The 18,184-nt window shown below is 36.5% G+C and overlaps 1 protein-coding gene across 24 annotated transcripts in view; it reads left to right on the top strand.

Annotated features, from left to right (window-relative positions):
- NRXN1 (neurexin 1) overlaps positions 1 to 18,184 on the top strand; it is a 744,403-nt gene that overhangs the window by 66,547 nt on the left and 659,672 nt on the right. For 15 of the 24 annotated variants that reach the window (XM_081997801.1, XM_081997823.1, XM_081997824.1 and 12 more), the window contains exon 2: positions 15,244 to 15,261. The exons of the other annotated variants lie outside the window; for them this stretch is intronic. In XM_081997801.1, coding sequence (XP_081853927.1) covers positions 15,244 to 15,261 — 18 coding nt within the window. The remainder of the gene's footprint in view (positions 1 to 15,243; positions 15,262 to 18,184) is intronic. 24 annotated transcript variants of the gene reach the window in all.

Genomic DNA, 18,184 nt, shown 5'->3' with positions numbered 1-18,184 from the left:
CTAAATGTCTTTCTCCTCTTTTTATGCTCAAAAGTGTATGTAATTGAATGATGCAATTCTAAGAGAAGAATTCCAATTTAAAATGTGTTTATGAGGGTTTCAACCAGAGATTTGAACTTGTGTTACAAGGGACTTACACCAGTCCACATATATTTGAAGTAGCTCTCTTGTGTCAGTGGAGATTTACATAAGCGTATCTTCCATCAGAGTCTGCACTTTCCCATTGCATACCCCCTCAAATCAAATCAGATGAAAAATTTATTTAACCTATTTATTATCTTTATAGTTAATCTTTAAAGTTATCTTAAATAACTTTACTAATCATACAACTTTACAAGTAATATCTAAATATGTGGGTGTGTAGGCAGTCACAAATAAAACATATGAAGATGATCTCCCTGTGATAGTATCAGCATTTTCTGCATAGCTTTCATTTCATCTTATGAAATACTGGTTTGGACAAACAGCCTTGACCTACTGTGTAATATGCAGCTTGGTGAAGAAACAACTATGCACTAGAGATGGCATTAAGCTCATTTTAACTACAGCATAAACCCAGATCTTGAAAGCATTGTGGTAACTTCCATTACATTAAAAGCTATTGATTAGAAATACTTCCCTGGCAGAAAAAGGGGACTCAAGAACTCATTGTGTTCCAGTGATTCACCATGCGATCTCAATGGGAGTTACAGATGCCAAGTAGCAGCACAGCAGATAAACCATGAAAATCAAGGAGCAATCCAGGTCTTATCCAAGCTGTATAAATTAATTAGAAGATTTCTATCCATCTGAATGGGTTATAAAGAAGATCCCTTTGTATGTCATAACTATTCCTGCCCAGTTTTTCTATTCCACTTATTTTTTACTAGAACTTTACTTGTTTGTATTATTTAAATTTTACACTTCTCATCCAACTATAGTAAGACATTACATAAAGGACATGTCCTTTGTATGTAATTTGATTGTAGTATTTGTTAGGATGCATCTTTTACATGTCTTTTAAATACATGCAGATACCATTTATACAAGATGTAAGAGAGTAATAACAGCAAAGGTTTTTAAAGGTTATGCCAATGCCCTAATGAGAAGGTGCTGTATTTGAAAAAATTTGTCCCACTAGGGAAAATGGTGATAACTTGCTAATAATGCAGACTGGATAAAAAATTATAGTTGTCAATATTGAATGTTAAGAGATAAATTCAAAGAGATAAAGGAAAAACACTTGAGACCTTGATATTCTAAACTACTTTTGCAGACAGATGGCTTTTTGGGGAGGGAGAGTTGGTTTGTTTTAATGGAAGTAAGATGAGGAGGCTGTTCTATGTGCTTTCCAAGCATGTTTTGGGAAATATGCTTTGAATTTTTTTCTTTTTATAAGAAGCAAACGATTACAAGCATTAGATGTTCTTCGTAACATGCACTTTTGGAATAAGTGTACATTTCTTAAGGCAGGAAAGCATTTACTATAAGCTGTAAAAAACAGAATGAAAAAATTGATCAAGTACTTTTTAACTTGCTATATAAAGAGGCTCTGCAAATGAAAATAATTTGAATTATGTTGTCAGTGGCTTTTGTACAGTTCTTATTGTCTTGTTTTGAAAGAAACTATAATTGTAGAACAGTAGTTCCTTGAAATATTTTCTTTAAACATAAGAACATGCAACAAATTCAAAATCCTATTAATTGATACTGCTTTTTCAAGTTTATAAGCATTTTCATATGTATTAGTCTTTGTTTTGTTGAATTGTAAGGGGTCTTCTCCTGAAGTTCAGTGTTATATATATCTGTCCCTTGGCATGGTATGACATTTTGGAGGAGTTTTGTGTTAGTAAAGTAAATTTTTGTTCCTATGTTCAGTGTGAACATGGCTTCTGTTTTGGTTTCTGTATATATTAACATTTGGACCATAGCACATAATTTATTGTTCACTATGCTGGCTGTATTCATTACTTTTAGACATAATTTACGTCGCATAAGGTATTATTATTATTACATGAATCAATGTGCATATATTTATGTAGTCTATGTACTCAGTAGATAATCATAACAATTCCACCTCATTCAAATATGAGTTTCTTAGTAGATGGTTAGTTGCTTGGGTTATTTCTTTATTCTAAAAATGTGATTGAAAAAAATAATTCAAGAAATGTTTGTGGTTTGTTTGGGAGTTCTGTTAACTTGATTAAGTACATAGGTTATATGATACACGATCCTTCCTTTCATGATTATAATTCTGTGAATTTCCTAATGGCATAACTGCTCTGTTGGGGAGAAATTTTAATTATGGTTTAGATGTAAGAGTTTTTTCACTTTGGGAACCTCAGAATTATTCCTCCTCTTCATGAATAAAAACTTTGTGTGCTCATTTCAATAATGGGCCAACAATCAAAAAGGATTTCTGTTATTCATTGGGATTTAGCTTACAGGGAAGGATTTCCCCTGTAGGACAGTTTGCTTAGTCCACTTATTATTAAAATTTTGTTTTAATAATATAAGAAATACCATATTATAGCATGCTTAAGGTGTAACCTCAAAAGAATGCTATCTAAGAAACACATTCAGAACACATTTTAATGGATATATTTTTTTTTATATTTCTCAAACAATAGTATTTATGTCTCCTCAGGCATTTTCTTCTATAGCTGTACATTTAGATGTTCTCACCAATTTCCTTCTAAACTTCTATTTGACTCAGTCCCATGAAAGGTCATTACAATATTCCCTAGTGTCCCTGTAATATGTACTACAGGGCAATACACCACAGAGATGACTTTTCCCGAGGAATTATTATAATTGAATCTAATAAAGTTTTAGCCCAGAAATAGTTCTTCACTAAAGAATTCGAATGTTGCTTTTTCTTGATGCCAACATCTTTGTCATTCTAACCAATTTGCCAGCTGTAGAAGAGCTGACAACAGAAAAGATGCTTTACCACTTTTCCATCGGCAACATGCTACCTTCCTGATATATGATAAATGATAGATGAATTACATCACAGCATAACTACACAAAAAATCTCCACATGGCCTATACTGAAGGTAATGTAGGCTTAGAATAAAATGTAAAATTATTAAAGATTAGCATCAGAATATATATCCAAGTAATTTCTTTCAGAAAGGAACAAAGGTAATAAGGAAGACTTCAAAAACTGTCAAAGATGACAGTATAGTGGGTGTTTGCTATAGTTCCTCTGATCAGGAAGAACAAGTGGATGAGGCCTTCTACAGACAGATAGGAGAAGCTTCACATTTGCAGGCCCGTGTCCTCATGGGGGACTTTAGCCACCCTGATATCTGCTGGAGGGACAACATATCAGGATATAAGCAATCCAAGAGACTCCTGGATGATAACTTCCTCCTCCAAATCATAGCAGACCCAATGAGGAGAGGTAGTCTGCTGGACCGCATATACCAACAAGGAGGGGCTCACTGGGGATGTGAAGATCTTGGCTGCAGTGACCATGGTGGAGTTCAGGATCCCAACAGCATAGAGGAGGGTGAGAACCAAGCTCACAGCACTTGACTTCAGGAGAGCTGACTTTGGCCTCTTCAAAGATCTGCTCAGAGTGGTTCCATGGGATAAGGCGCTGGCGAGAACAGGCTCCAAGAAAGCCAGTTAATATTTATGTATTAACTCCTCCAAGCCCAAGACGGTTCCATCCCAACAAAGTCAGGCAAAAATGCCAGGAGGCCTGTATGGATGAACAAAGAGTTGCTAGCCAAACACAAATAAAAAAAGGAAGCATACAAAGGGAAGAAGCAAGGAGAGGTGGCCTGAGAGGAATACAGAAACATTGTCCAAGCATTCAGGAATGAAATTAAGAAAGCCAAAGCCCAAATGGAACCTAATCTGTCCAGGGATGTTAAAGACATTGAGAAGAGCTACTACAAGTACGTTACTGATGAAAGACCAGGGGAAATGTGGACCCATTTTCAACAAGATGGAGGACCTGGTGACACAGTACATGGAAAAGGCTGAGGTACTGAATGCCTTCTTTGCTGTAGCCTTTACCAACAAGACCAATCTTCAGGAATCCCGGATGTGAGAGACGAATGGGAAAGGCTGGAGCAAGGAAGATGTAGCCTTGGTGGAAGAGGATCAGTTCAGGGAATACTTAAGCAAACTGGGCATACAGAAGTCCATGGGGTCTGATGGAATGCATCCACAAATGCTGAGGGAGCTGTCAGATGTAATTGCAAGGCCACTCTTGATAATCTTTGAACAATCGTGGCATCTGGGAGAAGTACTCAAAGACTGGAAGGATGCAGATGTCACCCCCATCTTCAAGAAGGGCAAGAAGGAGGACCAGGGAACTACAGGCCAATCAGACTCACCATGATCCCTGGGAAACACTATGGAGCAGCTAATCCTGGAAACTATTTCCAGGCACATTAAGGACAAGGAAATCATCAGGAGTAGTCAGCATGGTTTCACCAAGGGTAAGTCATGCTTGACCAACTTCATAAAATTCTCTAATGAATTGACTGACTTGGTAGATGAGAGCAGAGCAGTGAATGTTGTCTACCTAGACCTACTAAGGCTTTTGACACTGTCTCACATAAGATCCTCATAGAGGAGCTACTGATGTACAGGCTGGAGGAGCAGACAGTAGGTGGATTGAAAATTGTCTGAAAGGTCAGGCCCAGAGAGCGATGATCAGTGGCACAAAGTCTATTTGGAGGCCAGTGACTAGCTGTGTACCTCAGGGACCAATACTGGGTCTGATCCTGTTTAACATCTACATTAATGATCTGGATGATGGGGCAGAGTCTAACCTCAGTAAGGATGAGAACTCTCAAACTGGAAGGAGTGGCTAATATACCAGAAGGTCATGCTGCTATCCAAAGGGATTTTGGCAGGCTGGAGAAATGGGCTGACAGGAACCTCATGAAGTTCAACAAGAAGTGCAAAGTCCTGCACCTGGGGAGGAACAACCCTATGCACCCATATATGCTGGGGGACACACAGCTGGAAAGCAGCTTTGCAGGAAAGGTCCAAGTTGACCATGAGCCAACAATATGCCCTTGGGGCAAAGGAGTCTAATGGTATCCATTAGGCAAAGCATTGCCAGCAAGTCAAGGGAGGTGATACTTCCTCTCTACTTAGCACGGGTGAGGCCACACCTGGAGTCCTGTGTGCAGTTCTGGGCTCCCCAGTGCCAGAGAAACATGGACATACTGGAGAGAGTCCAACAGAGGGCCACAAAGATGATGAAGGGACTGGAGCATCTGTCCTATGAGAGTCCCAGCTACAGACCTGGGACTGTTAAGCCTGGAAAAGAGAAGGCTCAGGGTGGGTATATAAATACCTGAACGGAAAGTGCATAGAGGATGGAGCCAGGATCTTTTCAGTGGTGCCCAGTGGGCACAAACTGAAACACCTGAGGTGCTGTCTGAACATCAGGAAACACTTTTTTACTTTAAGGGCGAGCAAGCACTGACACCACTTGCCCAGAGAGGTTGAGGAGTCTCCAATGTTGGAGATATTCAGAAGCAAACTGGACACAGTCCTGGGCAATCAGCTCTAGGTGGCCCTGCTTGAGCAGGGAGGTTGGACCAGATGACCTCCAGAGGTCTTTTCTGTGCAAACCATTCTGTGATTCTGTGGTACTGATTAAACTGTTAGAAAGATAAGAACTAGCTCTAACTTCGTTTGGGTTTATTTTATAGGCATCCCAAAAATGTGACTGTCTTGAAACATCTACTACCACTAGAAATTTTAATTGTGCAGTTCTGCGATAGGAACAGTCACAGCTGAAAAATTAATATAGTTAGCCTTAATATACATACAATCAGGATTTTGCAAAAGCACATCAGGTACAGTATCTCCTTGTCAGGAGCCTCGTTTTTCACCTATTCCAAACTAATGCCTGCAAGTATTTTACATCACATAGTAGCCTTATAAAAGTTACAATATATAATCTTATGCCAAGAAAATAACTGTTTAACCAATTCATATCAAAGTAATTAATGAAAATCAAGAATTGTTCTCAAACATCTGTTTTCTGATTGCAGTGTGTGCAAGTACTCTGTACATATGGGAGCTCAATCCAGGCATTCACATGGCTACAAAAAAATATTGTTGCTCAGTTGCTGTAAATCTATGGAGTAAATAAAAAATATATCAGTTCTTGCTTTAGCTAAGGATGACCAGATTTTTTTAATTGTAAAATTTCTTGTAATTAGTTTCATTGTCATTATCTATAACTACTAATTAATCAGAATAACATCCGGCATTAGCTCTGAGATGATTGCAGACTAGTAAAGGAGAAAATGAAGTTCAGTTCTCTAAAAAAAATATAAAGATATCTATTTGTTCACTCGCAGTCACAGATAGCTGTGATTAAATTTTAATTTGATGTCAAATTAAACACTCAGTTACAGCATGCTGACTTCCAGAGTACAGCTCTCCTCGCTTCAGAGGAATTTCCCATTTAAAAGAGCAGAAAGTTTGTTCTGTACCATTCTAAAGGCTTCCAAAGGCAGGTTCAGCTCAGTTCATATCCACAAAATGAATCTCAGTAGCAGCCAGGAAAATTTTATGATGACTAGCTAAAGAACTATACAACAAAGTGATTTTGAAAATTATTACTCTTATTTTTAATTGTGTACAATGCGTCTTCTACATTTTTAGCTGTTAACTCTGAAGAACTCTTCATACCAAACTGTCTTCAGCTGCTTATGTTAAAGTCACAGCATTACTGATAGCACACAGACATTCTCCACTTTTATATAAAGGCAATGTGTGAATACAAAACTATGGCTAGCTTTGCATGCAGTACTGGTAACTTTGGTGTTGTACTAGTCTGGGAAGGTACAAATATCCAGCTACAGAGTCAGGGCCTGAGTGAATATCTCAGATAGATAGGCAGAATGTGCAGTCCTATGTCATCACCCTTTAATAAGTATTATAAAGGAGAAATACTGTATTTACACAGTATACTGAGATTGAGAAAGTGTAGATAGCTGCCAATTCACCATACAATACAAAACCAGTAGAAAAGTTTTAGGAAGCACTGTCTAAAAACAATATCCTCCCCATGGAGAAAAACTGTGACCTCTCCTCCTTTGAGTCTCCTGCGCACGTTATCCACTGGATCATCACCTCTGTAAACCTGCCATCCAGTTGGAAAATTACTTCTATCGTTCAACCACTGTACAGCATTTTTACTCACTGTCAGCTCAGCTAATCCTATTGTATTAATGGGTCTAACAGACCAGTTTTGCTGAAAGGATGTTTGGACAGGGATTTGATTTCTTCTGATAGTAACTGGGACCTGATTTTGCAGCCTCTTTTATAGACATAATTGACTACACAAAGCACAGCACAACAAGGAATCAGATTTATTGGACTAGTTTCTACTCTCATGTACACTGAAACAAGCACGAATAAGTATGAAAATCTTTATTCCTCATTTCACAACTTTTCATTAAAGAAGTTGTTGAAATAAGTTATTTTATTAATTTTTCAAATTAATTTCAAAGCAGATATTCTTAAAATAGACATACCTGTGTCACCCTGCATAATTTTTATAGAACATAATCTGTTCTTGCCATTACTCTCTGCCAGACAGAATAGTTAATTCTTTATGAAGGTTTTGATAGGAATATCCTGAAAATATATTTTCATGCCACGTACCCAGCAGGGCTAAACTGGAGAAAATCCAAAGGAATAATAATAGTGCTAGGAAGAAAAGAGGAGATATAGTCAGATATACAGGCCATGTAAAGCAGACTGTATACAGTTAGTCCTTAATTCTAGTTAGTCTATCCATTCTCCGTGATAGGAAATAAGACCTCTAGTGATTACAAGGAAGAGGTCTAAAAGCACAAATCAAAGTAAAGTGCACAAATCCCAGAGATTTTAAATGGAAATTTAATGTTTCCAATCCAGAGAAACAGTCCCAGAAGTTAAATTGAAAAAGAGCAGCAGTTCTTAAAGAATATCTAGTTACTGATTGAAATACATAGTTTTACATTGTGTTTCATTTTCTGCTTATACATGGAAATTAAAACACTGGGGAGGGAGCGTAGTTCTTTGATTCCTTTTCATTTATGCAAATGACTTATTTCTCCTTTCATTACCTCTATTATTAATATTACTCAATTCAATTATTAAAAAACCCCTTTGATTCCACCTTTGATCCCTGGTTGTAGTTACTGCAGCCATGATGCAGATGCAAGAACACTTGTCCCAGTGACTGATGCAAATTTCTCTGAAGCATTGACATATTGCAAGCAGGTCTGAAGTTTAGTAGATCTGAGACTAGCCAGACCCATTTTGGAGAAAAAGAATTAAATTGAATGAAGTGGCAAAATAAGGCCAAAGTCAAATTTCTTGGGATTATAATATAATTAAAAAGCAGTCATTTATATATCTACATCATGATCTCTCCCCTGAGTCAGTCCAAGTTTATTTAGAAGTTTGGTAAAAATTAGTAAAAGACAAGGAAAAGTAACTTTCAAAAAATGTCAGTTCTAGGAAGTAGCTGAGAAAAAGGAGTTATAAGTATCAAAATTGTGCTTATTTGTTAACTACTGTGGCTCCAAAGAAACTCAAGTCTATTCAGATGTGCAATATCTAAAAATGTATGACAATAAGATAATCATAGAATAGCATTAAATTAAAGCAATGCTGAATGATTTCGTATTTAACACACTTGTGATGGTAAATGATAGAAAAGTCATAAAGCTGCATAGGTATCAAACAGCACAAAAATTGTTGCCTCAGAAAGAGTATTGATTTAATTACATCTTGATTTTGATCCTGTTTGTCACCTTCAGACAACTGGAGAGGGTATTAGAAAATATTACAGGGTGTAGAAGTAAATTGGGGGTGGGGGTATTTTCCCATTGGGAACAATAGCGATGATGTGTCTGAATGATTTTTTGTCGCCATTATATTTAAATTCTTCATGGGAAACATTTCTCAGTGAGCTCTTTCTGCAAATGATGCAGAGATTGGTTCTGAGAAAATAATTTATTTGAACATTTTATGTTTAACAGGATGTCAAAGTATTTGCTGCTGTTTATGTTGGTCTCTGTTCTCATTTGACTAGAGAAAACTCATAGATTCATACAAGTTGTGGCCAGAATATACTGCTATGAAAATATTAACCTGACCTCCTAAATGGCAAAAGGCAGAATTTTTTCCAGTGATTGCTACAATGCAGCCCAAAACCAATAATTGATAGACAGTTTCTGTTAGACAAAGGCTCTGAATTAAGACTTCAGGGAAGAATTTCCTGTTATTTCTGACACTTATTTTATCTTTATTGAAAATTTTGATCTTATTTTCAGTTTGAATTTTTCTGACTCTCGATCCCAGCATTTGTCTGGTTGAAAGGACTTCCATGTAACAAGAATCTTTCTCCCAGCATTGATAGTTACAGACTGGGTTCAAGACACCTCTTAATCTTGTCTTTGATATAATCAATAGATTGAGCATTTTAGGATTTTCATTGTAAGACATGGTTGCTGAGGTTTTTTAAGGTTTTTAATGCAATGAATGACTGTGGAAAAAGTTTTTTTTCTCGAATCTCTTTCATTTTTTTCTTCCTTTTAAATATATGAGCACTGGAACTAAACACAGTAATGGTTTTAGTTATGCCACAAAATTAAGTTTGCCATTTTCTGTTTCTGTTTGCTGTTTCTTTGCCTGTGCATTCAAGACTTGCATGCGCCCCTTAGCTGCTGCTTCACACTAGGAGCTCATCTGCAGTAGCTTAACTAAAATTATCTTGTCATTATTATTGCATTCTCAATGCACTTGGGACACATACCACTGTCTAGAAAAAGTGGCCTCACCTCGAATAAATTCATGGATGTTAACAGAATTTACAGAGGTGTACTGAATTTTCGCTGATGGCTTTGTCTTGTACAAAACAAGCAGAAAAATCTAACTGTCCCCTAATGATCGTCATTTGGCAGAAAGCCTTGTCCTCATTTTTGATCAAGATAGGTCATTTCTGCTCCTGATGGTATTGCACCTTTCTCCTGAGTCTCATACAGGGCATTCCAGAAAAGAAGGGATCTTCACAGAGATGTAGATAGAAAATGGAGCTAGAAGAGAAGCAAACTTCTTTTATTCTGAAATTTCTCCCTTCCACCAAAAATATCAAGAGACCCTGTTATATTATACTTCTACCCACTGCACTGGAAAGTCCTCTGAATGGGTCCACCTAAAGCTGCGTGGCGTCTGGAAGAGGCTCTACATTGACTTAAGACTTAATGGGGCCTTGTGGAAAGGTAGGAGCTCCTGGGCTCTCTTCCCTAGATTCTGTTGATTTGCAGATTTTTACAGATGAATCCTAAGTTTTGTTCCATGAAGGCCAGCTTACCTGTTTACTCAATATTCAAGCACAAGGCTGCACCAGAATCAGAGTTCTGTACTAGGTATGTTTATAATACATTTCTAGTTATTCATAATTACAGTCAATAATTACAATCAATATTTACAGTGGTTTTCAAAACTACATTTCAAAAAAGTGCAAACATTCCTAATGGAAATTGTCAGATACACAGCATTTGAGAAGAGCAATGCTACTAGCCACAGGTTTTCAATGTATTGCTTTAGTTCATCATTATTGACACTAGAACTCTTCATGCTTTGTAACATACTTTATAACATACTTCATAACATACTTCATGTTTTCATATTCTTTCCAAATATTTTCTTTTCAACCAGATGTTAAATAAAACAATTCTCTAACAATTTGAGAAACTGATGGGACAGGCTAAGTTACACTATCCAAGAGATGCTGGATGCAGTCCCATAGAAAAAGCTGCCTCTTGAAATGAAATTTTTCAGTACAGTTTTTCTAAGTAGGTAAATTTATAGAGAAGTATACTTATGCATTATTCTTTGGGAAAACAAACTTAAAATACTGTATCTTAAATTTCTAGCCATCATTTTTATTGCAAGACACCTGCATAAAAATAAGCATTATTTCAGGCCACTTCCCTACTACTCATACTCCTGAATATGTTGCAACATTTCATAAACTATGTCTGTGGTACATTATACCCTTCATTGTTGCCAAATATGATTTTGAACTATAATTTTGATGAAAAAAGAACTATAAAAATGTCACTTCTAATATGCTATTTCTTACCATGTTATTTCTAGAATGCTATTTCTGTAACTTCAAAATACTAATGTACTGTTTCATCTGTTTATCATGAAAATACTATTCTTATACAATTGTCAGGACAAATATTGTGTTCTATCTGTGGCTAAGGTGTGAATATTCTAGCAGAAGAAAAATTGTAGAAGCAGAAATAACCACAAAAAACATATAAAGAGTTACTTATTTTTTAAAAAAATCAAGGTTTCCGTGAAGCATCACCAAATATTAAAAAGATTCTCAAACTAATAAAAATATCCTGTAAAAAACATGATTCCCATTTTTATATCACTGAATTATAGTAATACGTCTGCTGAAAAAAATAGGGAGCAGATTCTGCTCTCAGCTCAGTAGGGACAGCCTGAGACAATTCATCTGAAGATGGTAAGCCAGATTCACAGCCTGTGTAAGTTTGTATAGTTCTACTGATTTCAACCATGTCATACCAGATTTAAATCAACTGAATATTTGGCTCAATATGTGCAGTCAACAGATTATACCAGTAGCGCTGAGAGCAGAATTTCGCCAAAGGAAGTAGGTTGTAAACACAGAAATTAGCAGTGCAATTTAGTATCGTTTGTGGAGGTGGGGGAAGGTCTAGGAAATAAGCATTTGCAGTGGATGAAGTCCTGTGGAGTCCTTCAAGTGAGTGAAAACAGAGGACTTTTCACATCTACTAGAAGTCAGTGCTGAAGAGGAAGTCACCTGTCTGGCCAGTCATCCAGTTGCTAGTGGAGGCTGTAAGGCCATTCTGCTCTTCCACTATTGCATTGACAGTCTCTTTTAGCCCCTTGTCTCGTACCTGGTCTATACATTGGTGAAAATCATTGGTACTATCAGCTGGTGCAGAAAAGGCTAAGAGCTGTTCTGTGCCAATGCCTGCAGCAGGTAGGAGATGGCACTTTGGGTCTTGAAAGCCTCTGGTTCCACCGATGCCAACAGAGCTACTCGGGAGCCAATAAGGTCCTCCAGGGTGGATGGATGTAACTATGGGTAGATTCAGACTATGGGTGGCTAAATCATCAACAATGACAGACATGTGTAATACAGCTCTACTCTCCTCCAGGTACATAAATTTTTCACCAGTGCAACTATAATGACATAAATACACTTACTCCCGATTTAAATGAGGAACATTTTATTCCCTCCAAACAACAAAATTAAGACATTGATAGTATTTGTGGCTTTCAAAGAGTCTTCTCTTTTTTTTTTTTTTAAGAGTGGCTGGAGTAAGGAAAATTAATAAAAACCAAAGTTAGAATTTGTGTCTTCTGGCTTCTTAGTCTCTGCGTAGAAGAATAGGCCATGCTAAGAAAATGGGAATCAGGAAAGTCAAGAAAAGTGTTAGTGATATGGAAATATATCAGCCATCATAAAAAAATACCTTAAAAAAATAATAGTGCTCAATGATAATCTAATGTAAAAACTTTGTAAAGTACCATAAAGAAGCTGAACCAATATTTTTCTTAGATTGCAAAGCTGTTTAAGATGCTTTAACTTACCACGACAAAAATGTGTGGAGGAAAGAATTTTCATTGCTGTTTACTAGTGTATACGGGTTTGGCTATATACACCATTTTATTCACAGAGCAGGAACTCAACACTTTGAATTTTATTTAATTTAAAATGCTTTGACAGTTTAATTTACTATCACTTAAAAGTTTAATCAAACAGACATTTAGGGGAAGCTGCTCAGCTTCTGTAAATCTTTCTGGTGGCAGTCATCAAAAAAGACAAACCAATCGCTGCTAAGAATAGGGCCCATGATATCAATCAAAATATGCTAAATGCTGTAACCAGACGAGTTTAACCATCTGACACTGCCTGTCATGTCATTTTCAGAACTCTCCTTTTGAGTCTGACATCATGAGCAACTGAACTGTCCTTTTAAGCAAGTTCACGTGTTGGTTTTAAGTAATTATGTTAAGCTAAATATGGCCACCAAAAAGGATGTCACTGTCACAAAGTATTGGTATTGCAATATACCCACACTGAGGTAACCAGGACTAGATGAAGGAGCCTGAGGTTATACTACAGTTAAGTGATTTATTTTTCATTAAGTTTGGGGGTTTTTGTACTGAAGGGAAGGAAATTATGCAATTAAAGGAAGAAGGCTTTTCCAGAAAAGTTTAGCTGTAAGTAGCTATTTCTAATAGCCCAAATATCACTGCAATTTAGACTGCTTATACAGCATAGGATCTTTATCTTGTGAAATTGGGTGTTTTTCATTTTCTCAGTGAACTTTATTCAATTTGTTGATCTTCAGGTATTTACTCACAACCGGCACACTGCTTTTGGTTTTTTCTTTTTTTTTTCTTTTCAGACTTACTTTCCTAAATGCATGAAACAGTATGTACCCTTTGCACTTTCATAGCAAACTAAAATTTCAGGCAGTTAGATTTTAGAAGTCTAAATTTAGAATGTGTGCATAGAAAAGGTGATTTATCATACCTTAAGCCAAATAACTTTATCTGGTCTGACCTATGAATATTACAACTAAAAACTGAGAAACATAAACCCTTATTATTCATTGTTTATAGTAGTTATTATTTTTAAAGTGGTAAACTTTTCAATTTATTTATTTGAATAGTGTCTAGTTATGATGAAATTTTTCAGTGTTTTGTGGCATTAACTTATAAGGTGTTTTCATTACAAAAAGTGACACATTCTGGCAGGAACTTGCTATGCTTAAGAGATACCTTTGAGCCCAATTCTGTGTACCTTGTTTTATTGACCCCTGGTTTACAATATATCCAAATGAGTTTAAATCGCGTTTCTTAATGGTCACATGAAAAGGTATTTTCCTATAGCAAGAATCCATGAGAAATGACCTGTAATGACAGAACTGAGCATCAATTTGCAATTGCTTCTGAGTGCTCGCTCCCCAGGAAGTGCTGGTGGAGACAGCACAAACTGCAGGAAGAGATCTCCCCAGCAGTCAGACTGCTGTGTTGTCACCCTTCCCCGATTCTTTGTTGGTTTCGTACAGTCCATCTCCTTGAATTCCATGTTGTTTTTCCTTTGTTATTTTACATTTCCCATTTTCTCTCTCCCCTGAGGTATCTTTGTACTCTCTCCTATCCTCTCCTCAGTCAAATTCATAATGGGCAACAGAGACATACTCCCTCAAAATCACCTACCTAGTGGAGGAGTGGAGGACTATACAGTCTACCATGAGTACTAGGACACTAAGCCTGTTTATTAAATTTAAATTCTGTCCACTTCATTAGCTGAGGCTCAATTCCTAGTCCCTGCTCTCTTTGTAGGCTTTGGGGGAACTGTCTTTCCTGTGCCTTTCGTTGATGTTGGGTTGGGGATAAAAGGACAACTTACTGCTTATTGATGGCACCCTTTACGTGGGCAAAATGCCCTTTGATCTCATCCGGGGGCAGAACCCATGCCTGAGATTGCTGTGGCCTTTGCTAGCTGTACCAGGCAGAGAATTGATTGATTTTTTAAGATGTGCAAGCTTCTGATGATGACGAATGCTGTGCGACATGATCCTACAGTTCTGCGTTATTCCACCCAGTTTAAGTGACAGTTTTTCCACACTGCATTCGGACATCTGACCCAATGACCAGAGTGAGTGCCTCAGTAGTGAGTGCCTCAGTAATGAGTGCAGGATCAGCCATGCTGCCTGTGGTAACATCTTCACAGCATTTTCTAAAACTTATATTGTCTTGTTTGATCTGTTTAAAATCGTCTACTTCTTACAGGTCATTAAGGAAAATTCAGAATGGGAAAGTAGAGGCAAATGAACTTAGAATCTCTATCACAAATGACTGATGGCCTTAAAATATATAGTTATAGAAGTCTTACAAGAAGATCCTCTGATTAATGACTAATAATAATTGAATTTACAAAGAGCTGCAGTAAATCCTGTACAATTTTTGCACTTTGCAAACAGTATTGTTTTATTTCGTATCACGTAAATTATGTTAACTAGAGGAAACACTGCTTCCCTGGTTCTTTTGTTTTCCCTCTGGATTGTAGCAATGGAGCACTTGCATGTTGTGTTTGATGCCTTGCATGATGAAGACATGCAATGGCAAGTTCCAGTCTGCATGCTGCTTAATGAATGTTTTCCTTTTCTCTCCTTCCCTGTTATGTGCTTACAGAAGACAACTATGTGGAAGGTGGGTGCTTTCTACCTTATTTTCCTAAGCTCTTGTTTTTCCCTTCTGTTAAGTGTTTTTTTTCCTTCTGCTTAATGTTATAAAAGTACACGTATCATTCAGTACGGTAAGTTGCATTTTTTTACCCATAAAGGTATACAAGTTTATTAAATAAGTGTGATTTCTTTTTCCATACAGAACACAAGGAAAGCTCCATTTTAATCTTGGCCTTGTTGGTGTAATTTCAGAATATTTTCACTGAAACAATGGTATGACTGATATCACTGTTCAAAATCATTCCGAGATCTGCAGAAGAACCGATTTCTTCTCATGTTCTGTATGAAAAACACTTCAAGAAACTATTTGTTCCATTAGCTTGGAGCATAAATCCTCCTCACAAGAATGTAATGCATGTTAAATACCTATCTTTTAATTGCTTAGGAAAATGGAAAGCACTTTTCTCTTTAGTACTACAAATCTTGCTTACTGTAATATCCCTTACAGCACAGAGTTTTAGGAAAAAAGTTTTTCTGTCTAACTTGTCGACATAATGCACTCTGCCTTTTGGATGTTGTGAAAGAAGAAACATGTGATTTTAATAATAATGTTGGTATGTAATTAAGTCCCTTTAAAGAAAGTGTGGCACAGGGCAGTGGAAACTAAAGCACAACACCATCTAGCATGAATATTGGTAAGTAAGTAAAGCATGTTGTGTGCAGATATATGTATCATAGTTTTAAATGTACAGAATATGCTTCACAGGTCAGTTATTGCTGGGAATTAATACTGTCTTTTTGCTTATAAGCCAAAAGGTGCAGGTGCTTTTTTATGTACAAGTGCTTTTAGAAGTCTCTCTGGGCTAAGTGTTTGCATATTGGATAAACGATTACCTATTTGAAAAATTAGTTTAGCTAAACTGAGCAATAACTTTTATTTTGTTTTTTCCAGTACTTTAAAAACTATTTTTAAATCCAGGACTTTGTAAGCTAACTCATATGCAAAGTGACTGCCCTTGTATGGCTCTGATGGAGGGTCCTGTAGTGAGCCACTGGGGGCCTGAGTTCATTCAGGATTCACATCACTGTGGGCCACTGCCTGCCTGTTCAGTGGCAATTTTCTAAAAAATTTCTCTATGCTACAGTATTCAAGGGCAAAGAGAGGTGCTCAGATTTAGTACATACATGATGCTGTGCAATTTTACTAAAATATATGTTACCAGTAGAAAAAAGAAAATTTAAACAATTCTGATGCTTTAATTGTGTGCAGTCATGCACATACTGACCAATATGTGATTTTAATAATAATGTTGGTATATTATTAAGTCCCTTTAAAGAAAGTGTGAGACAGGGCAGTGGAAAGTAGAGCACAATGCCATCTATCCTGATGGTATTGTGAAATAAAAATGTATTCAACAGCACTGGGATAGGAATTCCAAGTGAAAAATGTAAAAGCCTAGAAATAAGTACTAATCTTATATTTGATCTGTGCCTAAAACTGTTACTGGTGTCAACATGAGTCTCAAATGTGAATTAGAATTCATATAACTAGTTAAGGATGTCCAATTTCATTTCACATATTCATTTATGCACAGCAGTACAAGATAAAGCCTGGATAACAGTTAATCCAGACTTTATCTGAATCTAATTCTTAAAATTGCAACCTTAAATTTATTCCAATGCAGGTCTGGATACTTATGCATACATTAAAGTTACAAAGGATGTACATACAAAGAATAGAAGCATAGAATGGTGTATCCAAAGTGCAATTTGGAAACCAAGATATAGTTTTTCATCTTTGATTTCTGTGATACCTGAGCATCTCTGTAAGTTAGGCTACATAAGAAAACAGAAGGATTTAGTATTCACAGAGTTAATTTTGTATATATTGCTGGTATGAAAAGGCTACATTTTAATAAAATTGTGCTAGTGTTGAACATATTCACCGCAGGTTTACCATGTTTAAATTTTGTTTTGGCCTGTGCTCTGCATGGAACTCACACACCAAATTATGAAAATATCTTACCTTCATATCTGCTTCCAGTATCCCATCTGTGCCTCTTAACTCTCAGAGCCAAGTTCAGTATAAAGATGGAGTGGATCACACATGAGGCATTCCTATTAAATCTTGAATTCCTAATTCACAAAGCAAAGGCTTTTATCATTCCAGTTATGAAGTAATGGTGCACAAACTAGGATTTTCTATGTATGGTACATCTATACATGGCTAGAGAAGGCTAGATCTTTCCATGACTATCCATTGTGGTATTCTCTATTACAAGCAGACTGTCATTTTGAAAATATAGCAGTGATTGCTATCATGGTAGATTTATCTGTATCATTTTAAACCACTCTCTGGATTGCACAGGTACAGTAATAGTAATTCTTCACTCTTCCATAGCCTTCATCCATAGATTGCAAAAATATAAAATAAGGTAAGTATCATTACATACTTTTAGCAAGTAAGTATAAGGAACATTACTGCTTCACAAATAAAGTAACATACAGAGTCAAACAAAATACGGTGTCTGAGGACGAGTACTAAAATTTTTAATTGATAGATGTTTGGTTTGAGCAGTGTATTTTTTTTACATTCACTTGACTTCCTTTTTTAGTTGAACAGCACTGTAAGTGACTCTTAAAATTCAAGTGGTTTCTATGATGTTTTCAAGGGGCACTTCTGCCATTTATGTTTTTTTTTTTCAAATTATGTAAGAATCATGTATTTACAGCTGACCAATCTCACATATCATTTTAGCAAATATAGTAGCTATCAAGCAGTGGTAATCTCCTGAAACTACGCCTTTTGTTTAGGTCCTTATAGCTAAAGATCGTATTTAAATGTAAGCTAGTAAGAGATTACCTTCTTTGCATTCCCCTAGGAGACATGACAGCAATTTGCTTCATACCTTCTAAGAGCTGAAAGAGCTCACATAAAGTAGCTGCTG

The sequence above is a fragment of the Phaethon aethereus genome (assembly GCF_964289735.1).
Source record: "Phaethon aethereus genome assembly, chromosome: 3".
NCBI lineage: Eukaryota > Metazoa > Chordata > Aves > Phaethontiformes > Phaethontidae > Phaethon > Phaethon aethereus.
Note: the sequence above shows the minus strand (reverse complement) of the source record. Positions and strands in the feature narration are given on the sequence as shown.